The sequence below is a fragment of the Ornithodoros turicata genome, chromosome 1, assembly GCF_037126465.1.
Source record: "Ornithodoros turicata isolate Travis chromosome 1, ASM3712646v1, whole genome shotgun sequence".
In the NCBI taxonomy this organism is placed as follows: Eukaryota; Metazoa; Arthropoda; class Arachnida; order Ixodida; family Argasidae; genus Ornithodoros; species Ornithodoros turicata.
This window is the reverse complement of record NC_088201.1, coordinates 350,923-373,515: the sequence shown is the minus strand read 5'-3', so window position 1 is coordinate 373,515 and position 22,593 is coordinate 350,923. Positions and strand designations below refer to the sequence as shown.

General features: G+C 42.5%; 1 protein-coding gene across 9 annotated transcripts in view; it reads left to right on the top strand.

Moving 5' to 3' along the window:
• LOC135377207 (pre-mRNA cleavage complex 2 protein Pcf11-like) overlaps window positions 1–22,593 on the top strand; it is a 98,079-nt gene that overhangs the window by 51,381 nt on the left and 24,105 nt on the right. For 7 of the 9 annotated variants that reach the window (XM_064609500.1, XM_064609495.1, XM_064609494.1 and 4 more), the window contains 4 exons: window positions 576–618; window positions 1,020–1,111; window positions 1,366–1,458; window positions 1,522–1,557. In XM_064609500.1, the coding sequence (XP_064465570.1) occupies window positions 576–618; window positions 1,020–1,111; window positions 1,366–1,458; window positions 1,522–1,557 (264 nt within the window). The other 2 variants (XM_064609498.1, XM_064609502.1) reach the window with 2 other exon arrangements.

The following is a 22,593-nucleotide window of genomic DNA, read 5'->3' as shown; positions in this document are numbered from 1 at the left end:
CAACCTTGAAAGATTTCCCCCACCATGCTGACCGCTCCTTTGACACCATTAGGCCATCGATAAGCAAACCTGCAATATGCAAGGAGTAATGAAGTTCAAGTGCACAGAAAATGGCATTCTTTGAGCGGAAGAATAATTTCTCTTTAAGTTAATGACATAGGTAGTAGTTTACAGGAGCTGAATATCTGTGGTAATTTTACGTGAATGACGGTGGACGTTTCCTTATGCCCTCCCTCCGAAATAAGCAAATGTTTTTTCACAACTGTTGACTCATCTCCTTTCGAGTTTCATTTATTCAGATCCTTCGCTATTCGGACATTTGTGCTGGGAACGGCAAGATCCGGATAAACGGGAGTCGACTGTGTTGATCTCTGTTGATTTTCTCGAGGGCTTTATGAAAGAACTGTGAATAAGTTAATTTTATTTTTGGTGTCAAAATACTGTTTGGTAAGTGTGAGAATTACTTTGCTCTTTTAAAGGTAGGTGGTGTTGGCATAAAACGCGCTTTCCGTTTCTCATTGTGGAGTTTGCTCTGTGAATGAATACCTACAACTGCTCTCTCTTTCTCTTCCAAGGATTGGATTCAGTTTGAGGAAATTGAAGACCTGGAGGAAAGAGGTAGGGTATCTTGGGGTATGGCATGCCCTTGTTACAGCTGCTTTCAAGTGCTCATCCCTACAATTGGCAATATGGCAGATATACTAAACGGCAAGCCTGAGTGATGTGCATGATGGTTTACTTCTCCTCAATTCCCTCTCTGTGTCTCCCACGTCTTGCTGGTTTTGAGCCTTTGTGTTGTTTCTTGCCCATCACACAGGCTTGCCTATCATGGAGTCTGCATCTGCGCCATTCTAGCAATATGGCAGCCACCACTGATATGAGTGCACACACCAACCGGCCCACCCTGTTCTTCAGTCCTGGGTTTTGTGTGTCTAGTGTGTGCCTTTGGATGCACAAAAAATTGCCCCATAGTACTTGACTAGCACTTACTAGAAAACACATCTCCCATTGCCATGCAGCTCGGAGCTTCTTTGAGCAGCAGGCCAGCATCGTGCAAGACCTGAATTCTCCAGACATGGTAGAGAGTGTGCCTGCCATGGGAGATGGCACAGTGAGTTTCCCACCAGTTTTCATATTTGATCATTTTTGGAAGGGGAGAATCTAATCTAGCTTTGGGCTTGATTTGAGCCATTCAGAGGCAGCTGAAATTGTTTAGCTTTTTTTTTTGATAAAATGTAAAAGTCTGGGCATGTCTGTGTCTGAGCATTATGGAGTTATCTGAGATTTGATGGATTTTCCAAGCTCTGTGGCCAAAGTCCTTGCAGAAGGAATTAATGGAGCTCCCTCTTTGGGATATCTGTTTAGAGCTGTGCAGTGTGCAATGAAGCATTCCAACTCTTCTGGGTGGAGGAAGAGGAAGAATGGCATTTCCGTGATGCCATGCGTGCCAAAGACAAGGCAAGTCCCTCTTATCATTTCCATTTTGAATGACAAAGTGACATGTCTCTCCCTCTTGGGTAGATTTACCACCCGGCCTGCTATGAAGACTTCAAACGGGTAATTTATTACATTATGTGGCTCAGTAAACCCTTACCTGCAGTGGTGTTGCCTACTTCCTTGGCATGGGTTTTTTCCCACCAATGGTACCTAATAGGGTGTGCGCTTTGTTATCAAGCTTCAATCATACTTGTGTGCAACACACGGATTGTCTAGCAGTGTATTATATGGGGTTTTTAGTGTTTGCACATTTTTCTTAAAAAAGCTGCAGTATTGATGCCATTTTTTGCAGGCAGGTTACGTAGTCAGGCGGACATCCTGTGGGGAAGTGCTTGCAACCGCTAGACGACTATTTACCTAAAATTCATCAATTTTTGGAAAAATGTGGAAAACACCAATATTGGATGCAGTCTTAATTTGAATCCAGCACTCTCTTTTAAAATCCTGAAAGGAGCACGTACTTTGAGATATGCAAATGAGCCGAAACCAGAACTCCACACCTGTCAAGCATCGAAACGACATGACTTTGGGCTTATCTGGCCAACAGATGAGTGTTTCTTTCAGTCAGCTCAATCGCTACAAAACACATGGCCCTCAGATGGCCCATTTTATGCGCTTGAGATAGCAAAATTTTGCAATTTATATCTCAAAGTACGTGCTCGTTTCAGGATATTTAAAGAAGAGAGTGGATTTATCTCCCCAACAACATCTAATTAATAGGTTAATTAATGGATGTTAGGTAATTCCGTACGCGTTCGGACATCTGCCTGGCCACATAACACCCCTGCGAAAACCACATCTAGGTAGCTCTCATGGATAGCTCCATAGGTGAGCTTTGAACAGGTGAGGTGAACACGTAGAGCCTCCAACTATGAGTGCTAGGGGTTGGGGAGCCTCAAGTGACAAGATTACTGCTTGGGGCTCCCCAATTAACGAGAATGAGACAAATACTCCAAATACTTGGTAAGATTGGCGTGCGTGCTCAATATCTGTGCCGAAAGCATAACAGTCCATGTTCAGTTTCTTATCGATATATCGCCGGGGGCAGTAATTGAAAAGTGTGGTGTAAAGGTAACATCACTGACACTGACACTGGCACTCAGTTGGCGTGTTCGTAACTCACTCGTTGAGCTCTTATAATCTTATTGTCAAAAATTATGTAAAGGATTCTTACAAAATGCCCGGTATGTTGTAACACAGTTGACCAAGTGCCATGTTTGATTTCTGAAAATTATCCAAAAACACCCAGTTGGTATGAGTTTATAGCCAGCTGTTGATTTCAGTCCAATAGTAGACAGAAAATAGCAGTGTATGCATGAGATTCCCTGTCAACCGCTGTGGATTAACAAGCTGCTAGTCCACATTGGGCCCACAATGGGATTCAGTACTGCAACAAAGTCACTATTGTCTCTGACATGGATCCACCCTGCTAAGCCTACCTTGCATGAAGGTCTCTTGTTTAGCGTGCTACATGATTCCACTGTGGGCATGATTGAGATAAGACACAAAGCTGCGTGAAAAGAGCACAGGACAGGCTGGGACTAGTAACTAGGCATATATAGGTTCACAAATTAGAAGAAAAAAAAAAGGTGACTGGAAGTCTTTGATGTAATCTGTGCTGCTTTCCCTAATCCCGAGTGTTGATGCTGTTGGGATGCGGCGACCCATTTATTCAGTTATTTACCATTGCCACGGAAATTTACGTATGTCGGACCTTTCAGGAGTAAGTAATTCTTTTTACGTTTTCCTTTCATACAAGGGCCAAAATATCTTACAGCATCATTTGGATTACAATGATGATGGGTAATGCAAATGGCCAGACATGATGGATATTTTTCAACCTGCCGCTCCATTATTGACGATGGAGGAATACCCTGAGACATGGAACAAAGACGACAACGCAAGTCATTGTCTTCTTAGTTTCGTGCCTGAGGGTATTCCACAATTGGGTGATTTCACGCCGGATCAGGCAGAGTGGTCTGGTCGACCTCTCCAATTTTTTCCTTTCAAACATATATTAAAGCCTTGTCCCTAGGAGGCAAATTGGCACTGAAAGTAGTTGAAAATAATTGGTGGTTATTTTTGTAATGAATTATCATCAACATGTGGGCATTTCGACCAATGTGCTTCCTACGCAGTTTGACGCCGCATATCTTCATAACTATTTATTTATTTATTTATTTATTTATATACCTCAAATGCCAAGAGGCATTACATGAGGGGGGTTAACAGAAAAAAGAGGGATCAAATAGTAACAGAAACGAACATGAGACAAATAGCACGCAAACAGTTAAGAAACAAATCATAATAAATACTACAACATTTCGCACTGCTTCACAAAATGTTCATGAGATGCTGAAGCTACAACATTCGTAGGGAGGGCATTCTACTCACGAATGGATGTTTGCATTGGGGAGTAATAAAAGTAATTAGTGTAACCAAAAGCTGCTTGCAGTTTACATAAATGATCAACTCGGCTTGAGGAGTGATGTGCCATTTGCAAATAATGAGACCCATGATGGAAAAGTTCATACATGAATGAGAGTCTCCGTATTTTTCTTCCATTTTCTAAGAGAGGGATGAGTTGCATTTTTTGAAATCTGTGATACTCTGCCTGTCATATTTGTTATATATAAAACGGACAGCTTTGTTCTGAATGAACTCAAGCTCATCAATGAGGTACTTCTGATAGGGACTCCATATCAGCAACGCGTACTCTAATTTAGAGCGTACGAGTATCTGATAAGCTAGCAATTTAACTGTGGGTGAAGCTAAATACAACGATCTCCGTAGGAAACCCAATACCTGATTACCTTTATGACATATTTCTGTAATATGATTGTTCCAAGAGGGGTCGTTTTTAAGATGCACACCTAGGTATTTAAGTGGTAGTCATACAAAATCCGTTTCTTTGCCCTCGAAAAGACCATACATTCGCCTCCATTAACCATTCATCGCACCAGTTTTGGATTTTCATGAGATCTAACTGCAATGTCGTACAGTCATCTTCAGACCTGACTGACCGATAAAGAACAACATCATCAGCATAAAGCGTAATCCACGACTGAATTGAAGAGGGTAAGTCGTTTACGTAAATTTAAAATAGTAACGGCCCTAAAACCGATCCCTGGGGTACACCTGATATTACCACAGAAGAGTCCGAAAAAGAAATTTCGCTACTTAACACATGAGTCCTGTTCTGTAAATATGCAGTTATCCAATTAATTATACTAGTGTGAAGATTAAGAGTATATAAAGCTTTTGAATCAGACGACAGTGAGGTACGTGATCAAATGCCTTTTTAAAGTCTATAAATATTGCATCCACTTCGTTACCATTATTAAGAGACGTATATATGTCAGTTACAAATTCAAAAAGCTGTGTCTTGCAGGAAAAGCCACTCCTAAAGCCGTGTTGATTGCTATAAAGATAATTACATCGAACCAAGTGTTTCATGACAATAGAGTACAAAATGTGTTCAAGTACTTTGCAAGACACACGTGTAAGAGATATGGGCCTATAGTTTTCAACGGCTGAAGTATGAGCTGACTTAGGGACTGGTACGACACTTGCATGTTTCCAGTCATTGGGAGCTACAGAAGTGTCCAAAGACTGCTGAAACAAGATAGCAAGAATCTTGCTTGAAAAGTATCTTGTAAGTTTTAAAATCTTTGAAGAGATATTGTCACAATCTGGGGATGATGATAATGGCAAATTATTAATAGTCTCAAGAACACCCGAAATGGAAATTATGACTGGACCAACAGTGTACTCGTGCAGCTGAACATGGTTCATTTTCACAAGTAAAAAGCAAAGAAAAGTATTTGTTGAATTTCTTAGCAGCAGCTGCAAGGGGTTAATTGGTGCCATCAACGATCACAGGCTTACTCGCACCCGCTTGGCTTTTCACAACTGAGGATTAGCGGCCAACATACCACCAAGGTCTACACTAGAAAACTTTCTTAGCTTGTCTATACAATCTCTTCTTTTTATTCAACATTTTTCGCAATTCCTTCGTGTACCATGGACATGAATTAGAGGACCTAATCCTGACCTTTGGTATAAACTGATTAGAGCAGTACAGTAGAGCTTGCTTCCCAGAGTTTTCCCAGTTGTTGTTTACATTGTGGAGAGACCGTTCATACCGTCCACATCTGTCCTGTTATAATCATAAATGTATTTAACCTCTACCTCTTTCTTTGGGGCAGTATAAGATATGATAATGGAAACAGCCCTGTGATCACTAACCTCTTCAAGGACATCGCTGTACACAACAAATTCCAGGTTTTTTGTAAGGAAAATATCTAAAATTGCAGTTCCCCGAGTGTACTTGCTGACAACCTGTGTTAAGCTAAATTCCTCACAAATATGTAACATCGATGTACACTCCATGTAGTTACGACATTCGGGGTAAGGCCTATTATTCTGCCAATCAATATCAAGCAAATTAAAATCGCCACCGAGCACAGCAGGGTTATTCGGAAAAAGACCGTATAATTTGTGAAAACACTCATCCAGTTTATCGAAAAATTCTATTCCCGCGTTAGGGGGATGATAGCAGGATCCGATAATAAGATACATGACATATTACTATTTGACGTCTTCAGCTGAATTTTTTTCCAAGTATTGTCTGGGTTGGGTAGCATTGCATCGTAAGTTTTGAAGATCCTAAGGTTTGCCTTTGAGGAGATAAAAAATCGCAAAGCTGCCGCATTCGTAAAATATGGTACGTTTTGGGAACCTCACAACTCGTCCCCCAGTTGAGATACCCGAAAGTAATCTATATCATTGTGTTCGTCTTGGAATGTCCTTTCTTCTAGTAGCCAGCACATCGTATTGTAAACTAGGGCAACGCCCCCAACAGTCTTTTTGTGAGGGGTGTCTACGGAAAATGCGCAAATTCGGCAGCGCGCATCCCATATACGCCTACTCATGATATCGTTCATTTTACTCACAAACGCTCTACATGACGACTCAAAACAGTACATTAAAAAAAAAATTGCTTCAGAGATAGTCGAATTTACGTTGCGAACGACGTTGAGTTACGAACATAACTTGACCATCTCTGAATCAAAATTTTTTTTTATGTACTGTTTTGAGTCGTCATGAAGAACGTTTGTGAGTAAAATGAACGATATCACGAGTAGGCAGATATGGGATGCGCGCTGTCGAATTTTGTAATGTCGTAGACACCCCTCACAAAAAGACTGTTGGGGCCGTTGCCCTAATTCACAATACGATGTACTCGCTATGAGAAGAAAGGGCATTTCCAGAAGAACACAGTGATGTAGATTACTTTCGGGTATCGCAACTGGGGACGAGTTGTGAGGTTCCCAAAAGGTATCATATTTTACAGATGAAGCAAATTTGCGATTTTTTATCTCCTCAAAGGCAAACCTTAGGCTCTTCAGAACTTAGGATGCAATGCTACCCACCCCAGATAATATGTGGAAAAAAAATTCAGCTGAATATGTCAAATAGTTATGAAGATATGCAGCGTCAAACTGCGCAAGAAGCGCAATGGTCAAAATGACCACATCTGAATGATAATTCATTAAAAAATAACCACCAATTATTTTCAACTACTTTCAGCACCAATATGCCTCCAAGGGACAAGGCTTTAAATATGTTTGAAAGAAAAAAATTGGAGACGTTGACCGGACCACCCTGCTTGATCCGGCGTGAAATCACCCAATTGACATCTTCACCAGCTAGCCTATGCCTTGTTCCTTCTCCATACAAATACTTCTTTTGGTGACAGAAATCACTTTGTGTCACCTATAACTGCAAACCTGAATGGTTTGCCTATTGCTCACTATTACTCACTAATTCAACCACTTTCTTTTTACATTATCAATATGCTCATTACATTATCCTATTGATTACTACAAATATCCAGTCTGCTTACAAATGCTGGGTGGCTATGATATGCTGCTCAATCCAATGCTTCTAAGAATGAAAATTTGCTGCTCGAAACACTTGTGGTGCCTCATGTGTGTGCATGTTTCTGCGTTTCAATCTACAGGCTTTCCCACTCATTTTAATCTGTTGGTCAACCAATTTAATCCACGTGACCATAACTGATTAATCAAGTTTTTCATTACTTAAATCTCGATGCACATATCAGTATTCCAGTCATTACTCGTCTTTTTTACAATAACTGCTAATTTAAATGTAATAGGGTTATCTACTGTCAATTAGCTCATGAAGCTCAATTGTCAGTTGTCACATGAAGCTTTCTTAGACCTCTGGTATCTTGTTGTGATCTCACAGGCTGCAAGTCCATCAGTTTGGTCCTCCTGAGTATTTTCATAATTCGTGTCACAACTCGCCTTTCTGTGACTAACCGTGGTTCAAACAGTGTCATGTTGTGTTTCATGACTGCTGCTAGTCATTAGGACATTTCATGACTATTTTCATAATACACGTCATGGCTCCCTTCAGTAGTCGTAAAGCACTATACAACATTGTGTAAAGCAGAGGTAGTTGCATAAAGATGAGTCATAGCAAATATTATAATGAAAATAGTCATGGAATGTCATAATGACTGTCAGCAGTCATAAAAACAGTGTATGACACTGTTTGAGGCAGCAGTAGTCGCATACAGACAACTCAGGCACATGTATCATGAAAACAGTCACGGGAGGCAAATCATGACATATATCGTGAAAATAGTCAGGGATGTCGTCGTGTCCGTCAGTAGTCATAGAACACGGTATAGCACAGTTTGAGCTAGCAGTAGTCACATAAAGGTGAGTCATGGCATATATCATGAAACCTTTCAAGTCATGGCATATATCATGAAACTTTTCACAGGATGTCGTAATGACCGTCGGTAGTCATAGAACACTTTATGGCACAGTTTGAGCTAGCAGTAGTCACATAAAGGCGAGTCATGGCATATATCATGAAACTTTTCACGGGATGTTGTAATGACCGTCGGTAGTCATAGAACACAGTTTGAGTTAGCATTAGTCACATAAAGACGAGTCATGGCATATATCATGAAACTTTTCACAGGATGTCGTAATGACCGTCTGTAGTCATAGAACACGGTATGGCACAGTTTGAGCTAGCAGTAGTCACATAAAGGCGAGTCATGGCATATATCATGAAACTTTTCACGGGATGTCGTAATGACCGTCGGTAGTCATAGAACACTGTATGGCACAGTTTGAGCTAGCAGTAGTCACATAAAGGCGAGTCATGACATATATCATGAAACTTTTCACGGGATGTCGTAATGACCGTCGGTAGTCATAGAACACTGTATGGCACAGTTTGAGCTAGCAGTAGTCACATAAAGGCGAGTCATGACATATATCATGAAACTTTTCACGGGATGTCGTAATGACCGTCGGTAGTCATAGAACACTGTATGGCACAGTTTGAGCTAGCAGTAGTCACATAAAGGCGAGTCATGGCATATATCATGAAACTTTTCACAGGATGTCGTAATGACCGTCTGTAGTCATAGAACACGGTATGGCACAGTTTGAGCTAGCAGTAGTCACATAAAGGCGAGTCATGGCATATATCATGAAACTTTTCACAGGATGTCGTAATGACCGTCTGTAGTCATAGAACACGGTATGGCACAGTTTGAGCTAGCAGTAGTCACATAAAAGCGAGTCATGACATATATCATAAAACTTCTCACGGGATGTCGTAATGACCGTCGGTAGTCGTAGAAAACACTGTATGACACAGTTTGAGCCAGCGGTAGTGGTATAACAGCGAGTCATTGCATATACCATGAAAATAGACAGAGGATGTTGTAGTGACTGTCGGTAGTTATAAAAGCGCTGTATGATACTTTGGCAGAAGTAGTCGCATACAGGCGAGTTTTGGCATACATTATGAAAATAGTCACGGGATGTCGTAATGACCGTCAGTACTGAGAAAAACACTGTTCGAGACAGCGGTAGTTGCATAAAGGCGAGTCACAGCACGTATCATGAAAATAGTTATGGAATGTCATAATGACTGTTGGTAGTCATAAAACACTATACGACACTGTTTCAGGCAACGGTAGTCGCATAATGGCGATTCATGGTATTATCTGGGTAGAAAATAAAGCTCCAACTCCGGCTTGACACAGCAGAAAACATCATTTAACAGCAGACGTTTCATCTCTTATACGAGAGACGATATCATTGCAGCCACAGGGCAGAATGGGGGGAAAGGCCAGACAGGCTATTTAAGAAGGTCAGAGTACAATTTGGGAAGTAGGCCACGGTTGCTGTTGCAGACAGTCTTCTCTCTTCTTCAATTCTCAGAATTTTTGTAGGCCCCACCTGTGTTCTCATCCTAGGGTCACAGCGTTGTGGAAATCGCAACTGTGACTGCTTCTCCAACAATGCCAAACAAGTTCGGTCTTGGATTTAGTCGCACTTGTGGCCCTTTCTACATCTCTGCGTTCCTTAAAGGAGCACAGAAAGCCTTTGAAAAAAATGTTGGTTATAGACATATTGTGAAAGCAGTTAACTTAACTGGCTGATTAACACACAAATTTTCTCTGTATGCGATATTTTTCATAGAAAAAAAACGCACTCGAACAACGCTGTGCGCATTCCCGCTCGACTAGCTCCGCAGGGCAAAATGAGGAGGAGGCGAAAACGGCGATGTCATTGGGTGATGACTAGGGCTCTGGACTTTATGCACAAAAATCTTGCAACATATGCATTCAAATATACGAGAAAAAAGGTCAAACATGCTCAAAATATGCAGAGCAAAATTCTCGCTTCATGAAACGTGATGCCAAGAGTATGGCACAAAAGCCTATTGGATTGGATTCTTTTCTTTCAGCATATTTCAGCATTAAACATAACCCCCCCCCCCCCCCCCCCCCCCCACTATTATGTACCATGAACCTCTTTGTGCAGCAAAATAATCAACAAACGGATCATAGAATGTCAAACATACATTTTTTATTCAAATCAACTCTGAAGTATACGACATTACAGTACGTAACCAAAGCCATTTTTAAGTTTTCAAATTTGAAAGACATCCTGTTGTCGGACAATACAGTCTTGTGTCGAGAAATTGTGTGTTCTACATTGCAAGACGTTATCCTTGCGAACTTGAAATGAGCTAGTTCATCTGTGCTATATGCAGACAGAGCTTCGGAGTCATGTTCTTTGCCAATGGCGCCCAAGGACTGCAACAGTTTCAGCCCCTTACTTTTGTAAAGCACGGCTTCAAGCTTTGCTTTAACTACAGATGCACATGCACCTCGAGCCCATTGAGAAGAATCCTGCACGTCCCGAACGATGTCCAAAGCCTCCATGAAAGTCAAGTTTGCAGATTCCAACTTTGTGATGGAAGCGGGAAGGAATGAGAAATTAGCTTTAATAGCTGCTAAGGCATTTTTCACGCTAACGTCTTCAAAGAATCGCTGCGCCGAACAAATGCTTGTGGCATCTGCTTTTTTGAGCTTGCTGACTACTTGACGCACAATTTCAAAATTTGCGGCATAATATTTTGCTGCTTCATCCCACGTGCCCCGTCTGGTCAGCACAGGCTGAGGAGGCAAAGCCACATCTGGTGCCAAATCCTTAAAGAGCTGCACAAGCATGGGACTCTTTGCAAACACTTTCTTCGTGTTCGATATGAGGTCATCAATATTTTGGAAACAGCCACGAACTTCCTCTGCAACTCTGTGTAGCGCGTGAGCTGCGCAGGTAACGTGAACAATTTTTTAGCATATGACACAAAGAGCGGCACCAGCCTTCATCATGTAAGGAGCTGCATCCGTAACGAAAAGCAGCACGTCATTTGCATCCACATACCCGTTGAGCATCTGAACACCATCTACGAAGAGCTGTGCCACTATCGAATCATTGACCTTTGGAGCTCCTCGACTGTCAGTAGGTAGCTCTTTTCAAATGCGTCCAGCCCAAGTATTCCGATGACAACAGAGGCTACGCAGCATCCTCAAGCGTCTATTGTTTTCTCTACAATATTCACACTTTCTATGACTTGAGATTCTCAAGGATGTTTTGTAGGGTAGCCTGATAGCAACGATGCAGGTAGCCTTTTCATATTGTTGACTCGTGAGGGATTTGCCGGCCCGTGTACTTGTCAAGAAATACCCGTTGCTCAGCATTTTCTAGCTTTCTCATATGCCAGGCAAAATAAGATGGATCCATCTGGCTTGAATGTGCCTTTGAACTCAGCTGCCAATTGCCACAGACAGTGAAGCCATTGTGTTCGGCATTGCCCCACCTTTCACAGGCGGCACAAACCAAGAGAAGAGAGCTCTTCCGTATTCTACATGCATGCATCCAGCCTTCGTGGAATGAAGCAGAAAGTGTGAATGGGAAAGGGAGACGTGCTGCAGTGACCAACCCCTGGAGTGGCACCGTAATGTTGCCTGCCATTGCACAATTCAGCGTAACAGCTCAGAAGCAAGCAGCGAGCTGCTGTTAAAGAAAGCGTTGTGGTGAAACGTTAGCAGCCTTTGCATCACCTGCAGACCAGAGACGCCCCAGGTTACTTGTGCAGCTGGTACACAGCATGTGTGTCCATAAGCTCCCTAGAAAAGTGAATGTGTCAGAGCTCAACCTGGCAGAAAACTTGGGAAGGCACACCAGAGCAAAAGATACGCAGTAGAAACATGTAAATATGCATTAAGACACACAGATATATGCCGTCATATGCACTTTTACAAATTCGGCAAAAATTGCAAATACAGTGAAACCCGTATATAACGATATCGGCAGTTATCACAAATTTAATCTTTATGCGAGGGATATCGCTACAGGAGGGCTGACCTAGGTCAGCACCAGGAAGTCACGTGCTGCGCGTTATCCCGTGAGTGACGGTAACGACGTACGCTACGAAAGCTGTAGGAAATGCCAATATTTTATTGAAAATAGCTCATTTGCTTTGATCGCATTCGGTTGCCGTTGTAGATACGCATGTCACATTCAACTGCGCCGACTGGGCGACGTAATGAGCAGGCGGCACACGCTCCACGATAAGAGAACGTGCTTGAGACGAACGACCTTGAGAACGTTTAAGAACGTCGACAGCATGAAGCGCGCTTACGCATGCGCCTTCAATTTTTTCGTACATATGCTTTGGGATCATTTTGCGCTTTGTACTTGCACTGCAATATGCCGTGCTTTCACACGATGCACGCCACCCTTCCACGGTGAAGATCCTCCATGATCGCTAACTTAACATCCAAGTCTATCGCTTTCTGTTTCTTCGTCTCGGACGCTATCATTGACAGAGGTACCGATACTGCGTCAAAGCAGGAAGCTGCAGCAGAAATGTTGTGAGCAGCAGGTGACCAGAGCATGGCGTACCGAGGCGTACCAAGAGGGGGGCAAGGGGGGGCCATGATCTCGCCCCCCTGGAGCTCGAAGGTCGCTCGTGAAAATAGTGCGCTCTTTAGTCCTGGTCATAATGATTACTCTCAGATGTCCCAATAGGAACCTCTGAACACCCGCAACGTCCGCCTCCAGACAAAGAGATGGTAGGAGGGGGTTTGCACGCTTGTCCCCCCTTGGAAAAAATCCTGGTAACACCCATGCACCAGAGTACGACTGACTGTCTCACCAAAATGGTGCGAAGGTGGGAGGCACTGAAGATGGTTATCTCAGCCTTCATTATTTGGCGCATATGGGAACGACAGACAAGTGAGAGACGACTCGAACGGCGCAAGCTCAGTGGTCCCGTCTGGTGGAGAGGATACGACGCTTATGTGAAAAAAAGTAGTCTGTGAAAAAGTGGTCTGTGCAACGCCAGACAGTGCGCGACCGTGTGGGCGTCAGGTATCCTGGTATGAGTACTCAGAACTCCAACTTTATCATTATGCCCGGGTTCATTCTCCATAGAGACAATGTATACTTTGACGGTGAAACGGGGTATATCGTTGTGCGCAGGTTTTACTGTAGCATATTTACAAAGCATGTTTTTTCGTGCTCTCCCTGCTTGGAAATGTGAGGGGAAATATCAGGGTCTTCGCAGAGACGCCTACAATAATAGATGCATTTGCATGAAGTCCCTAGATGACACTGCATTTCAAAGTGGCAACCGCGATTCTATCAAGGTCTGTCCAGACCGTTTTATTTTCTTTTTCATTGCTTTCTCCCTGTGAAGTAGTGAATAATAGAGGATTTTGAAGTGATTGAGGAATATTGACACGTGTTGCCACTTTCAGAGTGGGAAATTTTTTTCCATTTCCATTTCCATCTACGTGTTACCCCTGGTGTCAGAATGCAAAATGTCGTATTTTAACCCCAAATGAGCGCTTTTCGGCATCGTGTAGGAAGGTAGTGAGAGAAGATGGCCAAAATAATGCAAAAAGAGTACTGATTAAAGTCCAAAGTGTCATACGGCCTCGAATGTCCATGCAGCCTTGACACAGATTACCTACCCAAAATGACATGGCAACCGCTTGCAGGTGGCTGAGCATATGCATATGCTTACTTAGAAAAGGTCCAGTGGGACTCTGCAGGGATGGCCGTAGGGTGATATGCCTTACATGTTGGCAGGCGCAACCGGTGTTGTCAGTCACCATGTGGTAACCAAACAAAAGGTGCCGGAATAGCTCCATGTTTGTAGCCTAAGGACCTTTTAGCTAATAGACCTTTTCCGACTAAGCATATGTGCATGCTCAGCCACATGCAGGCAGCTGCCATTTTTGGGCTATGTAATCGGCATCAACGTTGTGCAGATGTTGGAGGTGGCAGACACTTGAGGACGCTTTGTGCTTGGAATCAGTACAATATGACGTGCCGAAAAGCGCCCGAGGCAGTGGAAATGTCTGCTTTGTGTTGCTGGCCTTCCTTGGCAACAGGGAGAATAGGAGGCATAGACCACGGAAACTGTGCTAGCGAGCCTGCCAATGGAGTGCAAGGCTTACACAATCTTCGTCTCATTGCATGCACGTAAAATAGAAGGGTAGAGTGTATGAAACAAACGTGTCATGAACTTCTGCAGCTGCTCACAATTGCATACACAGGAATGTGCTCTATGACTTGAACGTTGTAACATGCCCGCAAATACTAGCACAGCAGGCCTCCTCGTTTTTACTTTATATCAACTGTCAGTCCAGAGTAAAGAAGTTAGCACCATTTAGAGGGGAGGAGAGAGATTTAATACCAGCAAATGAAAAAAAGAAAAAAATGAAGGGATGGTCAGCCCGACCAAGAGCCACTTGGCCGTGTTGTGGTTACCACTGGACGCAATAAAATCATGGGGGGTAGGAGAATATATTTATTAGAACAGAAAGAGAGGAAAAGGGAAAGCCAAACGGTGTGTCAACTTGCTATTCCGAAAAACTAAAAAAGAAAACAGACAAGCTCAAATGATCAATCCTAGATCAACTGTTGCGCAAACTTCCAGCTGACACTCAGTTTTTGCTTGCAGTTGTTAGTGACCCAACAGGTACGGGCAGTGCATGAGTGCAATAATTAAGGGTATCTATTGGTCGTTCATTTGCTTCCACAAATATATGTAATAGTTGCTAAGCCGACTAAATTAACTAGTGAAAGCTTCGCGTGCCTGACAAGTGCACGCACGAATAAAAATAATGTGTATCACTGCTGCTTTTACGAAATGTTGTCAGAGTAATATCGAGCTCAGCGCTAAGTAAACTAGTCCAGTCAGACTTGAACGTGAGTTTGCGAAATGCAGTGGGCGCACATATAAGCCCTGTGGTTATTCTGTGAAAATTTGGAGCCGCAAAGTTAGGGAACTGATGTCCTACAGCTGGCTAACCTTTTCAGTGACTTTCATCGTTCACCGCAAAATTAGTTTTTTTGCTTTTCTGTTTCTGTAATAGTATGCTTCAACAGCTAGTATATGGTGTGACGCCGGGAAGGTTATCATTATATTTTGTCGGATGACTCCATGGCGTAATCCTGCAAGGAATGGTCTCGGAAGGGTCTTTTGTACTTTATATCTCAGGGAGCTGTCCTGCTTTGTGTATGTGAGGTGGTGTTCTTCGTTCTATTCCCTGTACGGATAACGAGCACTGGAAGGTTTTTGTCCCCCCTTATTTCTTATGAGTACCACATGAATGGAGACTAAAAATTTTGGGTTCAAGGCCTCCAAACAAGAAAGAAAAAGGAGCTGTGGGCTATGATTCCCCCAATTTCCCCGGCACAAAACGACCGGCTCATCTCCACATTCACCATTTCCCCCGCCTTAGTGACCCGCAAAGATTACAACAGAAGAATGGCTTGGGACGCAAAACACTTTATTCATCTCTTACTTTTAAATGGTGAGGCTCAAGCGTGTCGTCTATATGCCCCAAAAATGCTCAATTTCGTTGTGGAACTCAATTTTGGCGTTAATGTCTGTTTTGATAAAGCACCTGTGGCTAGCTTTATTCATACTTTTTGGCAGCAAAAACAAATAAGGCTTCGCTTTGCGATAACTGGCCACGCCTTTTCCAACTCATTTATTGCTTGAAGGGGCACTTTTGACAAAACTGCTGATAAATAACAGGCTTGGGGCTTGTTTGGTAGTCACTCGCTGGTTCCTTAGTATCAGTACAGCATCATTTGATGGAACGAGTCACTTGATATTAAAAGCATTGTGTTGGAGCGTTTCTAGTTCTATGTACAGATGTCATGTAACGAGTCATTTATGTTGCTTCTGGCAGCCCTGATAGTAGAAGTGCGACTGTAGTTAAAGGGCTCATTTTTGTCTTTTATGCGTCACCACGATCCACACCTTTCTCTGCTTTCCACGTTCGTAGAGCACGAAAAAATGGGCTGTAATTGGTGATGCCTATAACTCTGTTTTTAGTCCAAAGTCTGTGTTTCCTTTTTGAAATGCGCAAAAACTGTCACGGGGGAATCGTGCTACACCCGACTGACAGCATCCAAGATTTCCATATATTGCTTTATGAAAGTCATTACCTCCACCAAGGCTTCACTTGTATACCAGTGAAGCAGTATCTCAGATTCACGATTTGCGCACCCAAAGAGGGGCGTGCTTGTGGATAACTGAATAAACGCCATCATGATTAAACACTTCGCAGCTGACCCAATTTGCTGAAAGTGGATGTGTTAATGGATAATAAAATCTGTACACCTTACATAAAAGCGATATTGTTCACTAGATACAAGTATTTTTCTACTGTTTCTCTGACACGAGTTACAGTTGGTGTGTAGGAAAAAATGTTCCCGGAAAATTTGCTCCAACAGCTATTGGACATTTCCTTCGGGGAGAACGTCTTGCAGCCTCGTTTCTTGTGTTTGATGTCCAACGGAAGCGTGATGGCTATGGCACAATTCACTGTCAGTCAACACCTGAACCACCACTTTTTTTTTTTCTTTTTACCATACTATTTTCCAGTCTGTTGGGTCAATAACAATCGCATGCAACTGGGCATCAGCTGCAAGTTTACGCAACAGTTGATCTAGGAGGTAGTGGTGAAATTCGGCCATGCGATCATTTGTTTATTAGTTTTTGTCTGTTCTCTTTTTGTTTTTTCGGAATAGGAAGTTGACACACCGTTTGGCTTTCCCTTTTCCTCTCTTTCTGTTCTAATAAATATATTCCCCTACCCCCCATGATTTCATTGCGTCCAGTGGTAACCACAACACAGCCAAGTGGCTCTTGGTCGGGCTGACCATCCCTTCGTTTTTTTTCTTTTTTTCGTTTGCTGGTATTAAATCTCTCTCCTCCCGTCTAAATGGTGCTAACTTCTTTACTCTGGACTGACAGTTGATATAAAGTAAAAACGAGGAGGCCTGCTGTGCTAGTATTTGCGGGCATGTTACAACGTTCATGTCATAGAGCACATTCCTGTGTATGCAATTGTGAGCAGCTGCAAAAGTTCATGACACGTTTGTTTCATACACTCTACCCTTCTATTTTACGTGCATGCAATGAGACGAAGATTGTGTAGGCCTTGCACTCCATTGGCAGGCTCGCTAGCACAGTTTTCGTGGTCTACTGGGTGTTTCATGAAGGTCCCCAGGCTGAATAATTCGTGAACAGGTGGTGCCATCGAAGAAATTTCTTTTTGGTAAAGATCCTTAGAACATTGGCCATGAACTGAGTAGTGAGTGGCTCATTTGCATATGCTCACTAATTAAATAAACATCCTAATTTTAAAATTTTACTTCGCGCTGTTTTACATGTTGGGACCTTCAGCGAAAAATATTCAAAGAAAAAAAAAGCATTGACACTTAGTGATTTTTTTCAAGTAATTAATCGGTTTACATATTTCTTGTGCGGAGCTGTGCACCAGTGCGCTCTTTGGATAAGCCAGTTATCAGTTTCGTGCTCATCCGCCTGGCTGGCACAAGGGGGGTGACGGAAGATAAGGAACAGCAGCAAGACCACAGGAGATGCTTTGGTGTTCCTTGTCCTTCTCTACACTCTTAAAAATGAACTTGACCACATAGCACGCTCCTAGCCAACCATCATCCCGAATAACGTTTTCTCCCTTGATTTGATGAAAACGAGAGGTGTACGTCTTTTTTTAATAGCAATTATGCAGTACATAATGGGTACAAAATAGGCTCTGCCTCCCGTTTTCAACAAATCAGGGGAGAGAACGTTGTCATTCGGGATGATGGTTGGCTAGGAGCGTGCTATGTGGTCAAGTTCATTTTTAAGAGTGTACCCCACCAGTTGACAGCACTCGTGGCGCATTCGTCATCATCCATGATAAGAGCACTCTATCTCACCTACGGAACAGCAGAACCGCCAGCGCTTTGAGAATGAATACCAAAGCGTCTCTTGCGGCTGTTCCTCATCTTCCGTTGTCCCCTGCGTAAACCAGGCTGATGAACACGAAAGCCGGATAGCTGATCCGCACAAGAAATATGTAAACCTATTAATTACTTGAAAAAATTACTAAGTGTCGATGCTTTTTTTTCTTTGAATATTTTTCGCTGAAGGTCCCGATACGTAATACAGAGGTTTTGTAAGCGTGCGAAGCAAAATTTAAAAAGTTTATTTAATTAGTGAGCATATGCAAATGAGCTGCTCACTACTCAGTTCATGGCTAATGTCCCAAGGATCTTTACCAAAAAGAAATTTCTTGGATGGCGCCACCTGTTCATGAATTATTCATCCGAGGGACCTTGGTGAAACACGCAGTATAGCTCCAACCCGACACGGACATTGCCGGACAGGTTCACAACCTCAATTTTACATTTCCACTGTTCTGGGATAGGGTGCCAGAAAAGTGACTGTATTCCGCAGAGTGGTACTTAGTTCTCTTGTGACCGGCAATGTGGCACCACTGTGTGACGGCAGAATGGCATGGTTAACAGAGCTATACACACCTTCAGTTCACACCTTGAGTTTTTTCAACATTGTGAACAATTGGAGGCATGGACAGACATGATATTGGTATCAAAATACAGTCGACCCGCATTTATCCGCACGGCTCCGTTTCCTGTGAAAATGTCCAGATAGCGGGGGAACCGGATAAGTGAAACACGAAAATCCAGAGTGATCCTACAAGGACATCTTTATTGACCATTACACAGAAAACTATCCATTGTCATCTGTTTCATTCTAATACACGCATCCAGTTCTTGCAAACCTTTGCTAATGGCATAAACTTGCAAAATATTAAATTCTGTTGCTCGAAAAATACTAGCGCTGTACTCAGTGCCGCCTTTTCTACCGTCACAGCTGATGCATACCCACTTTCATCATCAGATTCTTCTTGAACACTATTGGAAGCGACGAGACTGACAATGTCGTCATCTGTGATTGCAGCACAGGGGTCCTCGTTGCGGTCCTTCTCAGTCTGAAACGACCAGACTGCTCAGTGGATTACTTTTGCGTAATCTGCAAAGTTGGAAAGGGAGAAAATTCTTCCTATCAGTAAAAAGGAGGCCACGACCAGGGTTCTCGACCTCGCTTGACTAGGTGTGGGCCAAGTGTCATTCCTGGACAATGACCGGATAACTGAAGCCGATTGTTGGGTCACTTCTGTTCCCTAGAATTCTCGTCCGAGTCCGGAAGCTCAAGTCCAGATAAACGAGGGCGAAATACATGGGGAGAAATCCGTTTCCAGGTTTTTTTGTTCGATTATTTTGTTCGATGCAGGATCCGGATAAACGCGGGTCGACTGTATTCTGAAAGGCTTCTGCAAAAATGCCATTGATTACATTTCACGTATGTCTACAGTAATCAGGCTACAGACTTTCCAAGTGAGTGGCCTAAATTACAAACTTTTTTGCAGATTTTGTAAAGTTTATTTAAAATATTCAGCAAAAAAATATTTCAATGTCTTCAATGCCATTTGTTTGAAATTCTAAAAGCTATCGAACAAGGCCATCCTTGTCCAAATGGGTTCAGTGTTAGCTGAGAAAAATCGCATTGTTTCTCCCATAGGAAATACATGGGGCCGCCTGGTCTCGACAATGTATGAGACGCCACAGTCACAACAGTTCAACTTGTATAGTTACGACACCACTTTGGGAATCAGCGTTATCCGGCTGTTGAAACAGAAGCACCTGACTAAAGGAACATTAGACGAGATGTAGAAAGGGCCACAAACGCAACTAAATCCAAAGCCGAACTTGTTAAACGTTGTTGGTGAACTGCTCACAGTTCTGATTTCAGTAACACTGTGACCCTAGGATGAGAACACAGGTGGGGCCCACCAAAATTCTTGGAATCGTAACACATAAGAAGAGAGAAGACTGTCTGAAACGCATGGCCTACTTCCCCCTGTGGCTGCACTGATGTTGTCTTTCGTAAACATCTCGTGTTGTGTCAAGCCGGTGTTGTAGGTTTATTTTCTAACCATGAGGCTCTTGGAACATTTTTGAGTTAAACGAGATGCCACCTGATTGTTCTCTCCCAAATCAGTTTTGGACAATTAGGGTTCAACCTGATTTCCTTCTGAATTCTAATCATGTATTACGTTACATCACGTAATACGTACACGATTTAGTAGCAATGTGTAGCATATGTCTGATGAAAATATTATCTGAGTGCAACAATAAACTATGCGAAGCACATTTAGGCCCGGTTTCACCAATGCCGGTTAGCTTTGAACCGATATCACTTGACACGTTAGTTAGGGACATAATGAATGTTTCGGTGACAATAGCTACCCTTGGTGAAGCAGACTAAAAGGATAAATTCAAGTTGAAGGACTGCCGATCTCAGTTCAAATGGCCTGAATGCTACATCATGTGGAATGAAAAAGATTGTTAACCTGATAACAACTGATGTCCGATGGCCATAGCACCCGATTTCACCCTGAGTATCATATTTACCGAAAAAATCCCACATATATCGTGAAAATAGTCACAAAGCATTGTATGGCACTGTCTGAAGCACCGGTAGTTGCAAAAAGTCGAGTCGTGACCTGTATGATTAAATTGAGTGACCAATGGATTTAAATGAGCGTGAAATCCTGTAGCGTGAGTTTATATTACATTTATTTTTTAGTAGTGTTGGACAATTCATCATTGGAACACTCATGCAAAAAAGTGCTCTGTCATGTATACCCTATTACATGTACAGTAAGGGCTGAGGTATCTTAAAGGGGCACTAAAATACAAAAACAAGTTGCTCTCAAATGAAAGTCCATGTTTCAATTAGTATAATTCAAACAAAATTAGTTCGCACAACGCTACCGTTTAGAAGAAAAATGCAATGAAATCACAGCTGTCTTTGGCAGCAACGCATGGGATCACGAGGAGGCAAAGGCTGACTGCATCCAATGAGACAGCAAGAGAAGCGGGTGCATACCTATCAAGGGCGTCTGGATTTGGAACGGGTCCTATCATAGTGTTCCATATATGCGGCATGATGCACAGTGCTGCATTTTCCAATACCGATTCACGGAATTGCCCACAACAGTTCTCGCGAATGTTCCACTGACAACGTTTATCTTGACATCCTTTGGACAGTGACGCCAGTCCGGACAAGCAACACTCATTATGTTTTTCACCGGAACTTCTACATGGCGTGGCACGCGCAGCATGGACTAAAAACACTGCTTAGTGAGGGAGCAAGAAAGAGTCCAGTACAATTTTGATTGTAGCTTCGTAACGGAATCAAAGTTTCGGATTATGATAACAAAATAAGTATTTAAAGAGATTGAAACCTTTATTTTACTGAAAAAAAAAGCTTCCGTCCTTCATCAGGTTGGTAAAGATATTTATACTAATGTACATCAGAGAAAGGGGACAAAGAAGGTGGTGAGGAGGAAAATACAAAAGAAAGCGATGTACAGTAGGAGCGTTACCAGAGACAAAAACCGTTGAGAGTTCTCAGGTGACCCCAGCTGTGTAATATTTCTTCCAGCGGTATTCTTTACCATGTTCGCTCACTTGAGAATTCTCAACGTTTTTTGTCACCGTTAACGTTCCTACTGTACATTGCTTTCTTTTGTATTTTCCTCCTCACCACCTTCTTTGTCCCCTTTCTCTGATGTACATTAGTATAAATATCTCTACCAAGTGTTCAGTGTATCGCACCTGATGAAGGACGGACTTTGTCCGAAAGCTTGTTTTACGGTAAAATAAATGTTTAAATCTCTTTAAATACTTATTTTATTCACTTGCAAGTGCTAGATTTCTCGCATTTTTTGCCTGTTAATTATGATAACAAGTACGAAATTAACATAGCATGTAACGTAATTTCAAGTGAACTTCTTTTTGCATTGTAGTGCCCCTTTAATGTGGTTCCGTAAGCCATTTTTTATGATTCTGTCCCCACTAAGAACAGTATTCAGGTTGCTCATGTTGCAAAACCAAGCACTGAGGACATAGGTATTTGTGATTATAAGGGGTCACTGGAAAGAGGCCCATAAAACGTTGTAAATGGTAGACTAGCCTGTATCAGCCTTTCTTTGGCCCTGTACACTGGAAATGCTCTCTGATGGAAAGCAGTAAATATGGATTACCTCTTTTGCTTTTTCAAGAACCATCCACACATGTTTGTGGTCACTAACCAGGGAAGATGCCACCAAATGCCCTTGGGACAGACAAGTGTATTAGAATAACACTGGTGCTGGAAAGCTGTTGCCAGTATGTCCGGGTGTTCCACAAAGCGGACATGACTGTACACCAAAAAAAGAGGTGTTTTTCTAGAAACTAAAAAGAGCTGCCACTGACTGTCACCGGGCGTTCAAATGACGTC